The sequence below is a fragment of the Nicotiana sylvestris genome, chromosome 7 (assembly GCF_000393655.2).
Source record: "Nicotiana sylvestris chromosome 7, ASM39365v2, whole genome shotgun sequence".
Classification (NCBI taxonomy): Eukaryota; Viridiplantae; Streptophyta; class Magnoliopsida; order Solanales; family Solanaceae; genus Nicotiana; species Nicotiana sylvestris.
In genome coordinates, this window is record NC_091063.1 from 163,894,764 (window position 1) to 163,917,257 (window position 22,494).

Sequence of the window (22,494 nt, forward strand, 5' to 3'; positions counted from 1 at the left end):
TTGGTACGCAAATTAAGGAAAATAACTTCTCAAGAATATTCATAAATAATTTATATATAATAAACATGAATCCATAAACTTTCAAAACAACAACCTTCTGGACCCACAAATTTCATACACTTTCCATCCGCTAAACTTTTAAAACCGCGAAATTTCGAACCCGTAAACTTTCAAACACATAAACCTCCGAACTCATAATTTTGGAACTTGTAAAATTTTGAGCCTTTAAACCGATAAATAATAAAATTAAAACTGAAAAAGCAAAACGAAAAAAAAACAGAAATTTAAATTACATTTTTTTTGTGCGGGGGGAGGGGGGCAGGTGGAGGGGATTGGGGTGGGTAGTGGGTGGTGCAGAAAAATGAAAAACAGAAATTTGAAATTGCAAAAAAAAAAAAAAAATTAAGGTAAAAAAAAAATAAAGGCGGGGGGAGGGAATGGAGGGGTAGTAGGGTAGGTGGTAACGGAAAAACTGAAATTTGAAAAAAAAAAAAAACCTTTTTTTTGGAGAGAGGGTGAGGTGGGTTGGTGAGGGTGGGGAAGATTGAGAAGGAGCTTTTGAAAATGTTTTCCCTTCTTTTGATAAGGAAAATATTTTCCTCCAATTGGAGAAAAATGAATTGATAAGGAAAATGTTTTCCAAAACATTTAAGCCAATCAAACATGGAAAAATTAGAAAACATTTTCCGAAAAATATTTTCCTTCATACCAAACACACCCTTTATCTTATGCAGATTAAAAAAATGAAGAACAAAATTTCAAATATAACAAGAATTAATAGTTGAGATATTTGAACAAAAACAAATAGTTTGATAACTAGTTTCTTGCCAATGGTGTGACAAGTACTTTGTTTTTCATAAAAAATAGAATCACTAAAAACCAAATTAATGTTTTTTTTGTATATAAATAAAAGAATAGAGTACTTTAATTTATCCCCCAAAAGGTTTAGACAAATACGTTGTTTTCACCATTATGATTATATCTCCAACTCTAGCCTTTTGCAATCACACATCCATGTTTGTGTTCTTGAATCGTTTTCATCCTTAGCAGCATGAAAATATCTTAAAAGCATGGATTGAGAAAATTTTCCAATTTTGTAGTTTCTAAGATATACAAGTGAAGTAACCCTTTTGGGGGTAGCCGAGTTGGTTGAGCAACAGGCTTTCCAAATGGGAAATTTAGGGTTCGAAAACCACTTGCATACTTCTTCAGCCGAGCCTGTCACATGAACTTGCCTAGTGCGATTTACCCTCATATGTAATTTGCAGGTTATTACATTGGAGCGGGGTTTACTCTGTGTGCACTTGAAGGATAGCGAACGCAGTTTCTCTTGTTAAAAAAAGAAGAAGATAAGTTTAACAAGTGTCGCTAAAAATCACTTTCAATAACTAGGTAGCATTCAATGTTTGAATAATTTAGGGCCAAATTTCTAAATCTTTATTCTTGAAAACATCCGGTCTTGAACCAGACAAAAAGATGCAAAAACAATTATAAAAATTTAATAAGCTCCATCCTTTTAAAAATTTACTGACATTTATTAAGAATATATATTAATGAATGAAAGACATGTATTTTATATTTGTTAGTTTTGTCGAGTTTGGGTAATATTTACTGAATGATAGCTATATAATTGGAATGATTAATTATGCCCCGCTTATTATTTCTCTCAGACACGGTTTCAAAATTTGAACATTATGAGCTCAAGTTCGACGGGAAGCGTGGGGGAAATGATAAAGTTATTTTTGTGTGACATATATACAACGGATTCAAGACGTAAAAGCAACCATTAATGCATATATTAGAGTAAACTATCTACATCACACCCCTTGAGGTGCGGGCATTCCCCAAATTTCACGTGAATACAGAATACTTTGTGCTCCGACCTACTCTTTTTTTTAATAAGTTCAAGTTCAGAATTCTACTACAAAGTACAAACTCATTTGATTGATGGGTTCTCAATCTACTATTTATACTCAACGTGTCATAAAATAGAACATGTCGTAAATTAATATTGAGTTCGAACAACCAAAATTCACTATTTCTTTAAGTTTGCCTATTTCTTTGTAATTGTATTAGAAAGTTATATTATTATTATTATTATTATTATTATTATTATTATTATTATTATTATTATTATTAGTTTAGAGCTCAATAAGTGAAAAAAATTAGAATTCGAACTCATAAATTTCAAATTCTAGCTTGACTTGTGCAGTATACTCCCTTTCTTAACTTCGCACCTCCTCCCGTTTTTTTTAATAAAGGCTATAAAACATGAAAAAAATGCATCATATAAAAAAATGTAGACGATTTGTCTACTTTATTTGCAAAGGGATATGAATCTATTCCTAGTCCTTATTCCACTTTCACATATTAAATTACAAGCATGATCATTATTATATTACAATGCAATGACAATGTTACAAAACCCTACTTGTATTGGGAGCTTTTAATAGCAAGTTTCAACCTCTCGCTGTCATTAATTTTTAATGGCCACCATAAGAACTAGATCTAATGCACGCTTTATTTTATATTGAATTGTCATTTTATTTACTTTTCACAAAAAAAAAACATTGGAAAAAACAACAAAGGAAGGAACCACTTACGGATGTGGTGCAACAAATGAAACTGCTCTTTCCTTAACCAAAAGTCTCAAATTCGAGTTCTGGATATGAAAAAATCTTTGATAGAGAGCATTTTCTCCCGAGGGCCATATGTGACACGAATCCAGATATAATAAAGGCTTCAATACGGGTACCGAACACCGAGAAAACTAACAAAAAAAGGAAGGAACAAAGAAGGTGTGCACTACTTAAAATTGGTTTTGGGCCAACCTCCACTTTAATATCCTTAACCTTTTTATTCTCCAACTTTATCCTAAGATCAAGATCCCATTCATACTTTTCTCCAATATAAAAAATTCAATTATTGACACTTACATAATCTTGTTATCCACTATGACCTCACCTCGCATTTTATTTCCTTCTCATTTCCTTTATAAAATTGGATGAAATTTAAAAGCTATAGAGTGCAAGCAATTTTCATACTTCTTTGGGTACTTTGTTATAACCAATAGACATAGTTCCAATCTCAAAGCTTCATTATCAACTTCTTTTAGTAGATGAGGGAGAAGGAAAAAACATGAGATTGAAAACGAAATGATATCACATTTTTTTTTTGGATCTTTACATAAATAGTCGGTCAAATTTATATTCTTTTTGGGGATTTTTTTTAGCAAGTAACGTTTGGGTGAACGGCTATTTAACTAAAAATTCTTCTACCTCTCTTCTTCTTTTTTCCCGTTGTACTTAACAAACCATTAATCGGAAAAAAATATACTATTGCTAATTTGCAATTTGGACAATTTAAACGTCACATTTTATTCGGGCACGATATTAAGATAAAAGTTACTTCTAAAATATTTTTTTAATTTGAATAAAATCCGTTCAAAATTTTACATAAACTTATTTTTTAAAATAAAAATTTCACTATAAATTCTGTCTCAAAGCACCCTTTTGTAATATAATATAAAAAATTATTAAGTCCGGACAAAGAAATTTTTTCTTTTTAAGACAAATGAACATTATTTTTAAAAAAAAAATAAAAAAAATTATATTCCTGTTTTCTTGAAAAGTCCGTCGAGATAAGCACGTGAGAGGGACCATTCAGAAAATAAGACACGTGACCGGCGGCTAGAAAAGTGTGTGGGTCTGACGAGAATTCACGATAAAATACTGTATCCAATTTATCACGATATAATTGAGTTCCAAGATATCCGCAAATGAGAGGAAAAAAGATAATGCATTGACCTAATAAAGTATTTAGTCAAACCGACAGATATAAATCTACTTTGATATCTCAATCCTTATCAGTTATCATTAGCCACGTGGTGTTTTGTACTGCTTAGCTTCCATTCCTCAATTTGAACATTTTAATTTTGAAACTATTTATAATCCACTTTTTTTGTGAAAAAATGGCTTACCAAAGAAACTAAGTGGGCGTTTGGACATAAGAATTGTAAAATTTCGAAAAAAGTAAAAAAAATTCAAGTAAAAATGGTATTTGAAAATTAGCGTTGTGTTTGGACATGAATATAAATTTTGGGTGTTTTGAATTTTTGTGAGTGATCTTTGTGAAAATTTTGAAAAACAACTTTTTGGATTTTTTAAAGTTTTTGAAAAAATTCCAAATTTCATCTTCAAGTAAAACTTGAAAATTTTATGGCCAAACACTAATTTTGAAAAAAGTAACAAAAAATTTCATGCCAAACGGGCTCAAGTTTTGTGAGTTAATCCTTTGATACTCAGGATAATGTGGGATAAGGTAGGATTAAGTATGATGTTAAATTTATATTGTATTTGATTGACAATATAAATTTATCTCAGAATAATTTTATACCATTAATTTATACCGTAAATCAAATATAATATAAATTTAATCCTAGATTTAAATAATATCCACATTATTTCACTTTATCTCATCAAACTTGAGATTATTTCATCTCACTTCTCAAGTGTGATAAATTAATTCAAAAATTAGAGTCCCAAACTATAATTTTAGAATAATTTAATCAACAACAACAACAACAACAACAACAACAACAACGACCCAGTATAATCCCACAAGTGGGGTCTGGGGAGGGTAATATGTACGCAGACCTTACCCCTACCCCGAAGGGTAGAGAGGCTATTTCCAGGAGACCCTCGGCTCAAAAAAGCAATAGGAGATAATATATTAGTACCATAAAAATGCGTAATAAAATATCAACAATATATAAGAGATACGAAATATGAAATACAGGATACGAAATACGAAATAGATGGCTGGTATAGTACAACTAGAAGGTAAAGCCCTGCATCAATAGACGACCAATGACATTCCTAGTCTAACTCCTAACTGGATAGTCTCACTCTATTGTGCTGTAGAAATATTCACACTCTCCCCTAACCTACAACCTTAATGCTCGACCTCCATAATTCCCTATCAAGGGCCATGTCCTCAGTAATCCTAAGTCGCGTCATGTCCTGTCTGATCACCTCTCCCCAATACTTCTTAGGTCTCCCTCTACCTCTCCGCGTGCCCACTACAGCCAGTCGCTCACACCTCCTCACCGGTGCATCAGTGCTCCTCCTCTGAATGTGCCCAAACCATCTGAGTCTTACTTCCCGCATCTTGTCCTCCATGGGGGCCACACCCACCTTCTCTCGAATATCTGCATTCCTAATCTTATCCATCCTTGTATGCCCGCACATCCACCTCAACATCCTCATCTCTGCTACTTTCATCTTCTGGGTGTGCGAGTTCTTTACCGGCCAACATTCAGTTCCATACAACATGGCAGGCCTAACCACTGCTCTATAAAACTTACCTTTTAGTAACGGTGGCACTTTCTTGTCACACAAAACTCCCGACGCTAACCTCCACTTCATCCACCCCACCCCTATACGGTGTGTGACATCCTCGTCAATCTCCCCGATCCCCTGAATAACCGATCCAAGGTACTTGAAACTATCTTTCTTGGGAATGACTTGAGAGTCAAGCCTCACTTCAACTCCCGCTTCCGTCGGCTCAACTCCAAATTTGCACTCGAGGTATTCCGTCTTCGTCCTACTCAACTTGAAACCTTTAATCTGCATACCAAACGACCCCTAAATAATATTAAATTCAGACAAAATGTAGAAGTCTACCCATCTTCTGGGGACCAAAAATATAAGATATAAAAATCTCATTGAGGAGGATTTAGGCTTCAAGTAAAAAAAATATTTACACATTATATCAAATCTTATAAGGTAATTCATTATCTTATAATAATAATAATAATAACAACTTGTTATGATAAATTAAGCTATATTGATAATATGAATTTTTTTTACATTATTAATATATATAATCTAAATTCATCTAAAAGTAGCCTTCTATTTCTTGCTTGATACATTTGGTTAAAAAATTGAGTAACTAGTTTTAATAAATTTAGATCTCAAAAAATAGTAAATTGCATAGAAATCAATACTCTATTCTATCCATTGTATTACCATATCACCTTTCTTCCTTGTAGTCCTTAATTTGTAAGTACAAAAAGGAAAGGAACATAGCTAGGCAAGGGATTGACAAAAAGGTTGAGAAAAACTAAAATATCTTTTTTATTTTTTTGTTTTTCCACCCTGAGTTTGATATCCGCATTGGAGTCCGACTATATCAGGATTCACACCGCGTAGGACTCCATTGGAGGGGGGAGAAAGCACTCCCTACCAAGAATTTTTCATACCCAGGGCTCGAACCCGAGACTTTTGGTTAAGGGAAGAGCAGCTCATCCGCTGTGCCACATCCTTTGATGGTAAAACTAAAGTATCATATCAACATAAAATAGAAATACAATGAAGTACTATTAATCATCACCAAACCAACCAAGAAACATAACCTTATATTATCATAAGAAAAAAATGAAGAAATTTTTATTAGGATAAAATTCCCAAGAAAAAAACAAAAAACAAATATGATATACACAAAAATTCCCAAGAAAAAATAATTTTTTTATTTCCTAGAAATCTCCCTAGCCCCCCCCCCCCCACCCGCTCCCTGCCCTCTCTCTTTGTTCCTTTCTTCACCCTCACATGTTCGGTCAGTGATGAAAAGTACTCTCCTCCTTACCAGTCGTAAAAAAATAACAAAGAAAAATAAAATGGAAAGAGGAAAAGTAAACCAAATGCTCACAAGAAAAATAATAAAAAATGGCCCCTTATGTTTGGAGTAGTTTAGGATGATCTTACAATTATCCTCTTAACCAGTTTTGGAACCTTAATTTGTTAAAAAAGTAAGCTTCTTTGGTTTCTGTCAAATATTTAATACATTTTATTTATTAAACTTAATAAAAAATATGAAGAAAAAAAAAGAATTAAACAAAAAGCGCAACACCAAAAATAATTACACAAAAACTAAGCCAGACGCTAAAAATAAACTAAAGATAACAGAAATTACCCCTCAAACTTTTCTCCTTAAATCAAACAATCAAAGACTTATTAAGAGCCCGTTTGAATATAAGAATTTTTTTACTTTTTCGAAAATTTGGTCATAAAATTTTCAATTTTTACTTGAAATTCGAAAATTTTAAAAATTCTAAAAAGCTATTTTTCAAAATTTTCACTCAGATCATTTACAGAAATTCAAAAACAACTCAAAATTATATTCATGTCCAAACACAACTCTAATTTTCAAATATTATTTTTACTTGATAAAAATTTTCACCTTTTTTTTTAGAATTTTACAATTCTTATGTCCAATCACCCACTAAAGTAGATCAAAGGTGCTCATTTTTTGACAAACCTAAAGAACTAAAATTGCTCAAAAATTTATTTAATGGACCATCTTAAACTATCCCCAAACATAAGGACCATTTTTGTCATTTTCTCAAATACCCACCAAGAAAATCCTAATATTAGAAACATCTGTACCTTGAAGAACAAAACTAAGCAAGCACAAACATATGCAAAGGAAGAAGAAGATTCTCGTATTTCCTTTTTCTCTTGCTGAAATAAGGGGCTGCAGCATATTCATTGGAAAAAAAAGAGATTGAATCTTTATTGCTATTTTAGTTGGTGGAAAAGGAGGAGAAAACAAAGAAACTCCTCCACAGAATATAGATGGGAATATTGTATGATGATGTGGTGCTTGTGAATCACTCAGAAAGAGAAGGAGACCCAAGTGTGATTACTGTTAATTGTCCAGATAAAACTGGATTAGGCTCTGATCTTTGTCGTATCATTCTCTTCTTTGGTCTCTCTATTGTCAGAGTTGGTATGTTTGCTCCATCTTTTATCTTCTTCCACTTCCATTGACATAGTAATTATAGTGAAGCTCTCATTGTGTGTATATATGTGTGTGTGTGTGTGTGGCAGGGAGTGAAAAGATTCAATCTTTCTTGATTATTGCTTTCATTTTGTGTGTGTGTGTGTGTGTGGGGCAGGGAGTGAAAAGATTCAATCTTTCTTGATTATTGCTTTCATTTTGTGTGTGTGTGTGTGTGGGGCAGGGAGTGAAAAAATTCAATCTTTCTGATTATTGCTTTAATTTTTTTTTTGTGTGTGTGTATGGGGCAGGGAGTGAAAAGATTCAGTCTTTTTTGGTATAATCAATCACTAGTTGAATTTCTGAAATTTGGGTGAGAGTCTGTTGGTACTGAATTTGTGAATGGATTGCTTATGTTTTTGTCTTAAACTGGGATTCTATGTTGCAGAGGAGAATTGAACCTACTGGTTAGTTTTGGTGTGTGTGTTTATTTTTTGTTTTTATTTTTACTTTTTAGTGGGGTTAATAAAGGTTCTCTGTGTGTCTGGAGCTTATGTTTTTGACTGTCAATTTTGAGTCTGTTTCAAGAAGACTGGAGAGTGGAGATTTTTTTTAGCGGAGTGAATAAAGATAGGTAATCGGGCGTTTTCCCTTTGTATTGTCAGTTCGATAGCATTAGTAGTAGTATGATATCCTTTATTCTTACATTGCTATTACTACCTAGCATATAACTGTTATATTGGCTTTGGTCTTCTCTTTTTATCTTGTTGTTGTACTTCTTTTTATCCTTTCTTTAGCCGAGGGTCTATCGGAAACAACGTCTCTGCCCTTCCAGGGTAGGCGTAAGGCTGCGTACATCTTACCCTCCCCAAACCTCACTTATGGGAATTCACTGGGTTGTTGTTGTTGTTATTGAACATAATTCAGACAGTTTGGTTGATGCTAGTGTTGTATCTGAATTATACTGTGACAATTGATATATGCTGGAGAGTGGACGTTTTTGTAATTTTCCATCTTAAATTTTGATCTATATTAAAAATTTGATTCTTTTGTTGAAGATGTATCAACCGACGGGATATGGTGCTACATAGTGTTTTGGGTGGTGGGAACACCAAAGACAAGGTGGAGTTTGTTAAAGAAGAGATTGATGGGAGTTTGTCCATCTTGTTCATCTGCCTCCGGCATGTCATATTATTGCGCTGAGTTACAGTCGCCAAGGCCTCCTGATGTATTCCTCTTGACATTTTGTTGCTATGATCGAAGGGGTCTTTTACACGGTAACTAATTTGAACCTTGTTCTTTAAACTTGCCGCACAATGCTTCTTATTTTAAAATCTAAACCTTGTGAATGTGTTATATTTTTAGCTGTTTAGTTTACTTGTTTAAACAATTAATAACTCTGGTTCTTTCTTGTTGGTGGCAACCGGCTAGCAAATATCTTGTCCGAGAGGTTATCTGCTTATACCTGCAGTAATTTTTTTCAAAATTATGGCAGATGTCACGGCAGTACTTTGTGATCTTGAGCTCACAATAAAGAAGGTGAAGGTATCCACTACACCGGATGGAAAAGTGATGGACCTGTTCTTCATCACCGACACAAGGTACGGAAATAATTGGTCTCTTAATGTTTTTGCCGAGGGGAGCCTTGGAGCAACGTTCAAGTTGTCTCCGCGTGACCAAGAGGTCACAGGTTCAAGCCGTGGAATCAGCCACTGATGCTTGCATCAGGGTAGGCTGTCTACATTACACCCCCTTGGTGTGCGGTCCTTTCCCGGACCCTGCGTGAACGCGAGATGCTTTGTGCACCAGGCTGACCTTTAATGTTTTTGCCCATGATTCATAGTTTCTTAGACGTAAATCCTTTTCTGATGCTGTGCTCTCTCTCTCTCTCTCTACCCCTACCTCCTTTCTGAAGTATGCTGTCTGCTTAGTAATTTATTGAAACTTTAAGCTAGCAAAATCAATATGGACCTTCTTCTTCATTTGACAAAACTCAAATCGTATTTTGGTTGTCATTTGTGTGATAAGAGTCCTAATTCAGAAAAGGAATTGTTTTATCAGAGAACTTCTACATACAAAGAAGAGACAAGAAGACACATATGACCAGTTGAAGTCTGTTCTGGGTGACGCGATGATTAGTTGCGACATAGAAATGGTTGGATCCGAAATCACTGGTTGTTCTCAAGGGCCATCATTCCTTCCTCAAGAAATTGCCGAAGACATGTTTAGCTTCGAGATTCTTAATGAACACCAGAGTAGATCCCTTGCCTGCAATAAAGCGTCTATCGCCGTTGATAATTTGTTGAGCCCTGGTCATACTCTCGTCCAGATCGTTTGCCAAGATCACAAAGGTCTTCTGTATGACATAATGAGGACGCTGAAAGATTACAATATTCAGGTACAGAAATGTCTTTTCTAAGAAAAGCCTCGTGTTTATCTGCGTAGCGAATATATAAAATAGCTCGATAACCATATACGTGGTGAACTCCAGTATGCCATTCAGAGATAGGTTTTGAAATTAAAATTTGCCTATTGAGTAAACCTATATAGTATCTTTGCATTGTTTGTTTGTGAGATTTAGTGCATTGTCTGATTTATCCTAAGTTTGTTTTTTCATCAAACAGAGTAGTATTAATCAGCAATCTAGAAAATTATATTGTATAGCTATGTATATATAATATATGTTGAAACCCCTTAGTTTCTTCAGGTGTTTATTTCTTATATATAGACACCTCTTAGTGAAATTTCTGACTCTGCATATGATGTTACTATACATCATCATTTGCTGCAGAAGTGCAAATTACGTTGGTCAAATAAAAAACTTTTCTTCTTTTTGATGTGTTTGCTCTTCATGCACCCACAATGATAATGAACTAATATAAACCTATTTTCTCATCAATTACTTCATTGTTACCACAGATATCATATGGGCGGTTCACTTCGAAAACTAAAACAGAATGTGAGCTCGACTTGTTCATAATGCAAGCTGATGGCAAGAAAATAGTAGATCCCAGCAAACTGAATGCTTTGTGCTCACGTCTTCAAATGGAACTATGTCGTCCTCTTAGAGTGGCATTGATGAACCGAGGTCCTGACACAGAATTACTGGTTGCAAACCCTGTAGAGTTATCCGGAAAGGGTCGGCCGATCGTCTTTTATGACATTACACTTGCTCTCAAGATGCTCAATATTGGTATCTTTTCGGTATGTCATGATGTATCAGTCTACGCTTTACTATTACCCTCATCACTCTTAGCACACTGTATCAAACTGAATCTAAAGATAAATCAGAAAAAAAGGGCAGCCCGTGCACTAAGCTCCCGCTATGCGGGGGGTCTAGGAAGGGCAGGACCACGAGGGTCTATTGTACGCAGCCTTACCCTGCAATCCTGCAAGAGGCTGTTTCCACGGCTCAAACCCGTGACCTCTGGGTCACATGGCAGCAACGCCAAGGCTCCCCTTCTCAAAAGATAAATTAGAAAGAAGAAAAAATGCTGCTTGTGTTAATGCTACGTGGCTTATGTATTTTAAGTTTTAAAGGTAGTAGTTTTAACTTGGTTGCTAATTGCATTTCAGGCTGAGATAGGGAGATACGTGATCGGTGATCGCGAATGGGAAATTTACCGAATCTTATTGGATGAAGGAAATGGCTCGGGTCCCTCGAGGAACAAGATTGAGGAAGCCGTTTGGAAGATGTTGATGGGGTGGGAGTAACAACTACTGAATGTACAGTTCTGCGTTCATAGCAAAAAGCTCATTTGACTCATGTGCAGGATATTTCTGCTAGTGATACCACTATATGTACATAAAGTGTATAATGTAGAGGTGAAAAAAGCTAGGTATATCAAGTTTCAAGCCAAGATTTTGCAAGGCTAACCTTGTAGAATCATGTTAAGAATATCAAGAAGTTAGATTTTTCTAGTTTTAGAGTTGTATGTATGTACTGGTGATATAGTAATCATAAGATGATGTATTTTAGTGGCTCTATGTACATGTTCATTAGTAAGTTTTTCAGGTCAATTAGTGTAAAGTTAAGCACCCCAAGGCAATGGGAGTAGAGCGTCTCGTTTGGTACGAGGATAAAGGATAATTAATTCTCAAGATTATATTTGAGATGAGTTTATCCCACTTTTGGTTGGGATAAAATCGCGATATAACTAATTTCGGGATTATAGTACTATTTTTATCCCTATGAAAGGGTGCGATAACTATCCTGGGATAACTAACCCTGGGATGACTTGTTTCCCAACCAAATGACTAAGGGGTTGTTTGGTACAATGGTAGGGTATCCCACCTTCTATATGAATAAAGTATCTATCCTAATACCCCAAACCAAATATAGAATAAAGTCAATCCCAAACTTTATTCCGAGATTATTGTCCTTGTCCTTGCTGCATCTACCATATTTTTTTTAAAAGTAATGTATAATGATTAGGTGAAGCAATTTCAGCTAGGTATTGGTATACCCTACTAATTCTATTTATGTTTCCCGCCAGATAAAAGGAGAAAAGTTGTGATAAGTTACTTTTAGCAACATAAAAAAAAATAAAAAAATCTCTCACCGCCCTTACGAGGTAGTAATGAGTTAAACTACTCGTATTGGCTAGAAATCAGCTCCAATAAACATGATTTGATTCTATTATGCTACTAGAGTTCTAAGCTTTACGCGAAGTTATGGAGATAACGTGGAATCCACGTCGTGGATGATAAAAAAGCTATATTCTTATGATAATGGAAAGAATCTATTCAAATTCATATTTGAAAATACGACTCATAGAATTTGTTTAATTATGATTAATTTTCTAACTAGATACAAAAAATTAGCTACGCTAAGATTGAGGGTGGTTAATATGTTGGTATTCCTCCTACAATCTGTCCACCTTAGGAAACATTTGTACAAGTGTTATTTCTCACTTTATTATTGAAGCTGACTGCCTATCTGTCGTTTTACACAATTCCATCAAGTTACATCAAAGCCAATTTACCTAGGGATTTTATTTTTTTATTATTCTTAGTGAAATATGAGTTGATGTTACAACAATAATTAAAAAGTATCTATCCTACAATTTATCGTCCAAAGTTTGTTCACCATTACCAACAACTAACAAGTGGTTTGTGGAGTAGTAACTACTTTTCATTCTTAATCAGAGCTCTCGGGTTTGTTTTCTGGGTATGAAATCGCTTTTCTTAGGAAACACTTTACCCCTTAATGTGCGACTTCTCAACTCGAATCCAAATTTAATTAGGCTCCAATACAAATACCGAACATCAAATGAAAAGTCAAGCAACTCTAGAAGTCCCATGTTCCTTTGGGCGACAATAATTGAGACAAAATAAATAGCAGGAAGAAAAATGGTGTGAAATATGCAAGATGTATAGATTATAACGACACATTAAAAGGCAATAAAAAGTGGTAGAATAGAATTATTTTGCATACAATTTACAGAACCATAAAACTACAATTTGATTTGCATTTTTTTTGGTTTGATCTATCTATTGTGACTCTTATAGTTTCCAATAGATACCAAGTCTGTGTAATATCCCAGCAACCACTGCCCAGAATGTTATCTCAGCAAATATCACATATAATAAAGTTCCTACTCTTTCTGACTTCCACACGTCAAAAAATACATGTTGTTGAATCCAAATAACCTGAAAAAATACAAATGAAAAGAAATGATTACAATCTTCTCAGTGTGAAAATAGCATAAAATCATTAATATTCGCGGAAACTACTTAAGTTCTCGTATCTTAACTACAGACCAGGACATGTTCAAGAAGTAAAAGATAGCCTGGTGCACAAAGCATCCTGGGTTCACGCAGGGTCTTGGGAAAGGCCGCACCCCAAGGGTGTGTGATGTAGGCAGCCTACGCTGATGCAAGCATCAGTGACAAGAAGTAAAAGACCTAAATCTTTAATATTCAAACCTTAAAAAATATGCATACATACAATACACGGATACTGCTTGACAATAACAACAACAACAAACCCAGTGAAATTCCACAAGAGGAGTCTGGGGAGGGTAATGTGTACGTAGACCTTACCCCAACCCTATGACCTATACTGCTTGACAAAATTGGAAAATATATATCAAGTTGGAACAAGAAGTAAAGCCTCAGAACATCTAAATCTCTAAATCAAACCTCTCGTGTAAGTCGAGTTATGATAAAAAGCCGATACTGTTCGTGTAAAATTCTATGTACGCCACTGACCAGACATTACTTCATCAGTGCTAGCAAGGGATGATGGTTACTTACAAGGTTGTTATCTTCATTCTTGAGAAACCATCCATTTATGAATCCAGCAAATATGCCTTGTGCTCCTAATACAAATATCAGCATTGCATTCATTCCAATCCATTCTAGCCACACGAATGGCGTTCGCTGTCCCCAAACATCAATCTATGTATTCATTTTCCAAAAGCAAATTCTTAGAATAAAATTAGTACATTAAAATCTTGGCTTTAAGTTGTTTTAATTGCAGCATTGGCATGTGTACCAGTATATAGAATCCAGAGAATACAATTCCAGCTACACCAGCAGTGAAACAAACATAGCTAAAGCTGTATAGTTGCTTATTAAGAGGAATTGCTGCAAGAGAAAAACAGAACCAACAACTGTGTGAAATTTCTATATTAACTTTTCAACATAACCAGTCACAAAATATTTTCTTGATCTATGTTGCGCGGACTCTTCAAAATACTGCTGCACCCGTGTCGGATTCTCCAAAAATACACTGCTTTTAGAGAATCCGACATGCACCCGACAACATTTTCAGAGAGTCTGAGCAACATAGTTCTTGATTATATTGACGAATTTACCATCTGAGAAATGAAGAATAAAGGCTATGATAATTAAACAAAGCCCCATTGAAATCCATTGCTTTAGCCTCTCACCATGACCCTGAAACAGAATTTAATCCATTCCAATTGCTATTACATTCTTGATCGAAAGATTTAACTTATATATACTGACAAGAAACAAAATTTTAACTTGTCGTAACAAGTAATTTGCTCTATTTTTCATGTTACAAATCCCACTTTTTATGGATGATTATCTGTACTTATCTTTTACATGACCTGATACTGTAAAAGTTTTATACTGTCAGTATATAGAAGTTAAACTCGTGATAAAATGAATTCTTGAAATACCAATATAATTACCTTGAAATGAATCAAGACATGTCCATAATGGATGCCAATGGTACCAGACATGATAGCTGAAATTGTACTAAAAAAAGAGAGGAAACATAAAATGTGCTTAGCTGATAACAATTTGAACAAAGGATCAATGCACCAGGTGAACTCTGAGTACATTTTTATCGAGTCGTTTGTGGTTAAATAGACAAACCTTAGCAAACCTTCAGGTTCAAATGGAGCGCGACACCAACTAGGAGCATTGTCGCGAAATGGACCTGAAGCTGGATAACTCAATGTGCATGCCTAAATACATTATCAATAGTCTATTAGTCACTAAAATTTAGCAGTTTCAAAATAGTGATTTTAGCTCTGATATGTTGTGACCTTCGATCGCGCCCAAACAGGTTGATTATAGAGATGATTGATACCCCAGACTTGTCGATCCACATAACCTACTGCATTACACGCAGGTCCTAAATGCCCTCTCATCCCACATTTTACCTGAAAATTTCAGCTAACAGGATTTAGTTATGTACTGTTATGATTAGTAATACTATTTTAATTTAGGATCATTAGTTTGTTTTAACTCTGCATACAATGTATCTTTCAGATCTATCATCAAGGTGCACCATAAAGCTCCAGTCGGGAACATAAAGACCATATGTTGTTGTCATGTAAACGACAAATGTAACGAATCCTCCAACCCTGCAAACGACGATAATAAGATCAAGTCCTATGGAGTGGAAGAGCTTAACATTTTCTTGATTGTTGGATATTATTGAGAAGGAAATAGATGAATAGATAGGGCGAAGCCAGGTGAAGGAAGTTTGTATTAGTGACCCTTATTTCACTAAAGCAAAAAGGGAGAAAGTTGGACTTCGGATCAGTTTCTTAGTAGAAGATAAGGCAAGAAGCAGGCATGTAGTAGCTACGCGAAAGCTGTTGCATAATAGGGCCTCCGTTTTCTTGCAATCCGGTGAAACTGTTATCGAACCATTTCATGCAATATTTACTAGGATGGAATAAGTAAAGAATCAAGCTATAAATCTCAATTTATTTGAAACACATAGGATTCAATGCTTATCTTAGTTCCTATTTATTAAAACCATAAGTAAAAAACGGGCTGCCTGGTGCACAAATCATCCTGCATTCACGCAGGGTCAGGGAAAGAGCCGCATCCCAAGGGGTATGATGTAGACAGCCTACCCTAATGCAAGCATTAGTGGCTGCTTCCTGAACTCGTGAATCAATTAACATTTAACATGATGAGTGTAATGGTATAGCAAAGAGGAAATGGTGATTGCTTACCATTGCCATTTATAGGCAGTGAAAATAGAGAAATGACCAGGGTTTAAGGTTGTAGGCCTCAGCTTGGTAGTTAAGATCTCTATTAGAGCTACTACAAAGTAAACCAAGGCTATTCTCTGCTCAAATTGTGACAAAAAATTGTATTAGATAAAAAAAAAAACTTTCAATATCATAAAATAGCTAAAAATATTTCCAGAGAAAGAATGAAAGAGGTTGAGACCTGTAGAATACCAAACCATCTGATTAACTTCATATCCACTCCATAAGCTAGTTCATATGGTGCATGGGAATATCCTCCTGCATTAATCCATGCTCATTCTTATCTATCTAGAAAAAAATATAATTTCAGTTTGGTCTGTTGTTCTTTAGCCGAGGGTTTATCGGACTCTATCTCCTCGAGGTAGAGGTAAGGTCGGTGTACACGCTAACATCCCCAGACCCACACTATGCGAATGCACTGGATATGTTATTGTTGTTGTTGTCTGGTCTGTTGGAGCTAACTTATATACACTGATATTGTAAAGAATTTTACAGTATCAGTGTGTGGCGTAACTTGTTTTAGCAGGTAACATGTCTTATTTGTTAGGTTACTAATTCCTCTTTTATGAATGATTACATAATTATCAGAAAGTTAAATTCTTTCAGTTCATACATGTATTTTTGCTATTTTTCTAATTTTGTCTTTGAAGTTATTTTTTTTTATAGTTCATAGCATGATCAACAGGAGGTTCAAAATTTGCAGTACATACCTTGTAGAATAATTCCCCAAAAGAGAAGCTTCAATGTCCTTAGTGTTACTTTTTTGATTGCAGCACTAATCTTGGGAACTCTCTGAAAAGTCAGAAATAGCTCCATTAATTAAATAAGAAATTCATACAATTGCTCTAAAACTGCACTTTTACAAAAGGGATATTTACGCAAATAGCCGGCCGAATTTAATGTTTACTTTTCTAGCCAGTATACATAAATTAAATACTAATTATACACAGTTATACATATATTATACATCCTTCAGTTATTTTTAGTTTAAGTGGGTGGGTGAGAAGCTATTTAGGTTAATTCTTCTTTACAAAATGTGAAGTTGGACCAAAATCCACTTAAGAAAGGGATAGGGCTAGCTAGTGTTAGCCCAAAAGATAAATGGGCCTAAGAACTAGCCCAATTTTCTATTGGATGATCCAGGCCCAGTCAAAGAGGTCTGAAATAGTGGCGGGTATAAGAAATTGGCAGGTATACTCAATTTGGATAGGGGTATTATAACTTTTAGCCCCTGACAGAAATTATTTATATTTGATAGCCAAAAAAGTGTATAATTTTTGTATATAACATATAGAATGTATATATATACAAAAAATATAAAAATTTTATACATTTTTCGGCTGTTATTTTTACAGAGACTATATAGTGTCATTTTTCCATCTAGATATGGGAAATTTCGTGGCCAATAAAATATTGCCAATGCATTAAAAGGGGACCCATAAACTATCATTAGCAGGGGTGGTATTTTTACTCGAGAAATAACATTGTATGTATTTATGGACGAAAAGGTGGATAGAGGATAAATTTAAACTATTTATCAAATAAATTTAAGGGTAGGGACTAATTCTAAACAAAATAAAAACCTATCTTTCCGTTCTAAGTTAAATATTTCGTTTCGCTTTCAATATTAATTGTCCCTTCAGGAACATCCGATAAAAAAAACATATTTAAATTAATTGTTACTTGTCAATTTGTTATTTGAATATTTTTGAAAGATGAAGTTATACATCATTATGTGTTTTTTGTACATTTGATTATTTAAGATATTATTGGTTAAGTCAAGAAAAATAAAAATATAAAAGATGGTGTACCTTTAAGGCAAGAGCAATTGCAACCCCAACAATGAAAAGAAAGAATGGCATTACAAAATCAGCCAATGTGCATCCATTCCATGGCGAGTGATCGACACGCGCGTATGCTCCTCCGGCATCATCTACCAATATCATCAACTGTAAAAGTTTACCGTCCAATTTAAACAAGATAATTTAGCACTAAAAAAACTTCAAAAATCACCAAGTTTAATTTCTATATGCTGACAATATTGTATAGTATCAGATCACTTAATTGAAAGGTGAGCAATGGAGCAACAGTAAAGTTGTCTCCATGTGACCTATAGGTCACATACATGTTCGAGCCGTAGAAGTAGCCACTAATGCTTGCATCAGGATAGACTGTCTGCATTACATCCCTTAGGGTGCAGTCTTTCCCTGAATCTTGCATAAATGCGAGAGGTCTTGTGCACCGGGCCGTCTTTTGTTAGATTCACTTAGATGATAACTATAGACAACCTTCTATAAAAGATGAAATTAGTAATCTAAAAATTACAATAAATTACGTGCTATAATATGTTAGAATATATTAATGATTAATAAAATGGCATCTCAGTGTATAAAGTATTCCGAATTCACACAAGGTTCGGGGAAGGACCGCATCCCAAGGGATGTGATGTAGATCGTTTGCCCTAAGGCAAGCATTAATGACTACTTCCACGGCTCGATCCTGTGACCTATAGGTCACACGAAAACAACTCTACATTCCAAGGGTCCCTTTCTAGAATATACTAATAGTGTAAAAGAAATTTTACACGGTCAGTATATATAAGTTAAATATATACCACTATGGTGAGGCCTCGAAATGCATCCAATGTTGCAACCCTTTTACTCTTCTGCTTAAGAGGAGGTTGTTCTTCCTCTTGTTTCAATGGCTGGTCCAATGTTTTTTGCTCATTTTCATGGCTAACCAAATCTTGATTACTATCAATCTTAGTATCTTTTTTCCTTTGATTATCACTATAATCAATCTCTTCTTCACTAATATGTTTCTTTTGATTGCCAAATCCTTCTTCTAACTTCTTAGGATCCTCCATATGAAAGCTATATATTCACTAGATCTCTCTTCTTCTTTTTCCCCCCCTCAAATAATTTGCATGAATTTATACTATGTATGAAAATGCAGCCCTAATAAATTATATAGATAAGTGTATGAAGAAATGGACAAGGCTAAAATCAAAGCAGGCTTTTTGTAGCGTCTAATTTGGACGGATATATAGAAACTAAAATTGTTTCTACTATAGAACTTTTTTTGCTTTTTAGTGGCAATGTTGAAAAAGTTTTTAAACTCTTATGATAATTCATCGAAGAAATGGAATTAGACAAATCGAAATGCCCTGCTAATGAATAGATTAGTCTACTAACGTCAACAATTTCTTTCTTTATATATGAGATCGTCTGCTTTTATATCCTAAACTATAGATATGAAAGAAAAAAGAAAGAACTTCATCTGGAGTAATTATTTAAAAGAAGACAGGAACGTCGTGATGGATATAGAATCTTTTAAAAAAGTGTATGTTTGGATCAGTAGCTCAATGAACATATTGATTGTCATATTTCTAACTATTTTTGACAAAAACTAATAAAGTACTATCAGCATATAAAAATATAATTTTAAGATCTCTATAAATAAAATACATGTATTGCCGGTCATAGGGCCTGCTAAATTCGTTCACATTTTAAATCTGAAGGCCTCTATGTAATTTTCATATTTATTTTGTTGCTTTTGCAGGCCAAATAGTTTCCCCGACATTAAAAATAGAAGTATTTGTAAGGGAAGGTTAGTTGAGGAAAACTTGGGGGAGCAACTACTAAGTTGTGGGATTATAGATATTGAAGCGTGTGATCAACTCATCTTACAGTTTAAGCTATTGTATAGAACACAACTTTGAGCACATGCGAGCTTGAGTCTGAACTAGTTATTGAGTCCAAATCTCAACCACAAAAATTACTTTCCTTCAACTAAATAAAACTCTCTTTTTTCGTCCTCAATACTAATCATTTTTTCATGTACTCTCCGATATTTTTCACACACCAACAAAAGGTAAGAAAGCTATCTATTTATAGGTGTCGAATATTGTTCTTGGAATAAATTGAAAATACTATAACTTTAATATTATAACGCCAAATACACCAAACACGATATGATATTTGTGTCTATAAAAATTTCTCATCAAAAACTATAAGAATGTATTATTTTTTTTGAAATAGACCAATAAGAAAATAGAGCCAAATAAAGCGGAATGGAAAAAAGTATATTTTTTTTAGAGAAAATTATTGTGATAAGCAAAACTTCCGAAGTTCACTTATATTAAGCTGTTTGGCAAACTTATAAAAGTTGGCATTTCACTTTTTCAAGTCAGGATTACTCGATTATTTAAAATTACCTAGTAAATCATATTTCTTTTATTTGTAGCAGAAAAGTCACTTAACGATTTCTATAGTACTAAAGGTTACTCAACTTGATTTTCTCAAACTTTCGGTAGTCAAATACTTATTTTACCCTCTAAATTATCAATCTTTAGTTTTTAATAATTTTTAAATATTATAATTTTTTCTATGTATACTCTATATTATGGACTTACCTATTGAGTAAATAAATTTTATTTATAAAGTAAAAAAATAGTTAAATAATTTTTTTGTTACAAACAGTATTTTAAAAGGCGTTTTCAGGACGAGCCCGGGGGTGACCCCTGGGGCGAGGCAAACCAAAAGTACCCCGAGGCGATGGTGGGGGACGAAAGTCTCAAAAGGGGTACGCCGAGCAATTCAGAGTGTATGCCCCAGGCGTTGAGGCGCGTTTTTAAAGTGAGGCATAAGCCCAAGAGGCTTATTCAAATTAAAATAAAATTTGCTAAATAAGTCCTTAATATAATACCCAAATTCTCAAAAGTCAGCTTGTAATTACTCGAAAATTTTAAAAAGGAACTGAAACATTAAATTTAAAAGTCAAGACCTTTTTTTATTGCTAGAAGTCCTAAGTTATGGTCTTTCTCAATTCTTTATCTTGTTCGCTAATCTGCTACTATCTCCCAAAAGCACCGAACATGCAACTTTTTTGACAAATACAACGAAAACTCCATTCTCCTCCATAACAGCAAATTCAAAGTTCAAGTTGTAGGTTAATCATCCTTTTTGTTCCTCGATGTAGAAAATTTTATTATTTTCAACTCAAGTTACTTGTGCTTGTAAGTAGCTTATAATAGATTGTTTTGACTAATATTTGGTGGGGATGGAGCACATTTATATATGTATTTTTACTTATTTATAGTTTTCTTTAATTTTAATGCATTATCTTATGAAATATTAAAAATTAAATACCCATGGAGTTTGCACCCAGTGCCTCGGAGCTTACGCTTAACTGAGGCATATGTAAAACGCCTCGCCTTACGCCCACACTTTTTAAAAAACCAGTTACAAACAAAAGAAACATGACTTCCCTTAGTTAATGATAAAAGGTGAAAAATATATATTTTTTAGTGCACTTTCATCTCATAATTTGTGTGAATGCGGGAGGTTACACAAGTTTTTGTAGTAAATTATACTCATTATATGCATTCTTATGTGTGGAGCAGGTTGAACGAAAAAGTGAGCAAAAGAAGTTGATTTAGGACTAAGAGACAAAAGAAGAATTTCGCTCGTTCACTCTCGCATGCACACAAAAGAGTGAACGAGCTAGCTGATCAGATCTTGAAAAAATGATAGCGGATTATGGAAAAAAGGCATAGAAGTGCACGAGAGACCTAGAAGGAAAAGAAAAAGAGAAAAACTTCGCTCGTTCACTCTCGCGTGCACACGAGATAGTGAACGAGTCTAACCTAAAAAGGTTGTTTCGAAGTGGGCTTGTATTATTTCGCCCCATGCAAACCCTATCACATATAAATAGTCCTTAAACTCACTTTAGGAGGGAGATTCAACTTAAGGATGCAAGAACACACAAGGAGCAAGGCGCAAAATTCTTCTACGAGTTTTTCACTTTCTTCTTTCTATTTCTATTGTTGATTATGAATTCTAGTATTGTAATTTTACATACTTTTATGGGTAGCTAATTATGTTATCTAAGGTTTGATGGAGCCTTTTGTAGGATGAATTCTTGATACGTTTTGATATAATTGAGTTTTTGAATTTTTCTATTTGTTCAACCATGTGCTTATTTTAGTTAATTGAAGAGCTCTCAATTAACGGTGTCTATTTATTATGTATTGCTTGAAAAAGAGTACATATTTAGGTGGTTATTGAACAACGTCACTCCTAACGTATATGGGAGGTCAATACGGCGAGTTTAAAAGCGGAATTAGAAATAACGAAGCTTTGACGTGATTATAGTGAGCGGTGAAAAAGTGTGAGCTAGCGTAATTCGAGATAATATGATTAGTACATTATTGTAGTTACTCGATAGA

General features: G+C 34.2%; 2 protein-coding genes across 2 annotated transcripts; one reads left to right on the forward strand and one right to left on the reverse strand.

The window, feature by feature from the left end:
* The first annotated feature begins 7,461 nt into the window (after positions 1-7,461).
* LOC104214888 (ACT domain-containing protein ACR10) lies at positions 7,462-11,764 on the forward strand. The gene is made up of 6 exons (XM_009764611.2): positions 7,462-7,788; positions 8,838-9,056; positions 9,275-9,380; positions 9,841-10,177; positions 10,699-10,983; positions 11,356-11,764. Exons 1-6 carry the CDS (start codon positions 7,635-7,637, stop codon positions 11,491-11,493), a joined length of 1,239 nt encoding a protein of 412 aa, XP_009762913.1. The 5' UTR covers positions 7,462-7,634; the 3' UTR covers positions 11,494-11,764.
* Positions 11,765-13,284: 1,520 nt separating this feature from the next.
* On the reverse strand, positions 13,285-19,131 carry LOC104214890 (uncharacterized). Its single transcript, XM_070152574.1, has 13 exons — positions 18,880-19,131; positions 18,077-18,214; positions 16,976-17,057; positions 16,447-16,523; positions 16,227-16,342; positions 15,506-15,623; positions 15,303-15,419; positions 15,130-15,221; positions 14,943-15,009; positions 14,601-14,682; positions 14,279-14,370; positions 14,038-14,181; positions 13,285-13,431 (listed from the first exon to the last, which is right to left on the reverse strand). Exons 1-13 carry the CDS (start codon positions 19,129-19,131, stop codon positions 13,285-13,287), a joined length of 1,524 nt encoding a protein of 507 aa, XP_070008675.1.
* Positions 19,132-22,494: the final 3,363 nt, after the last annotated feature.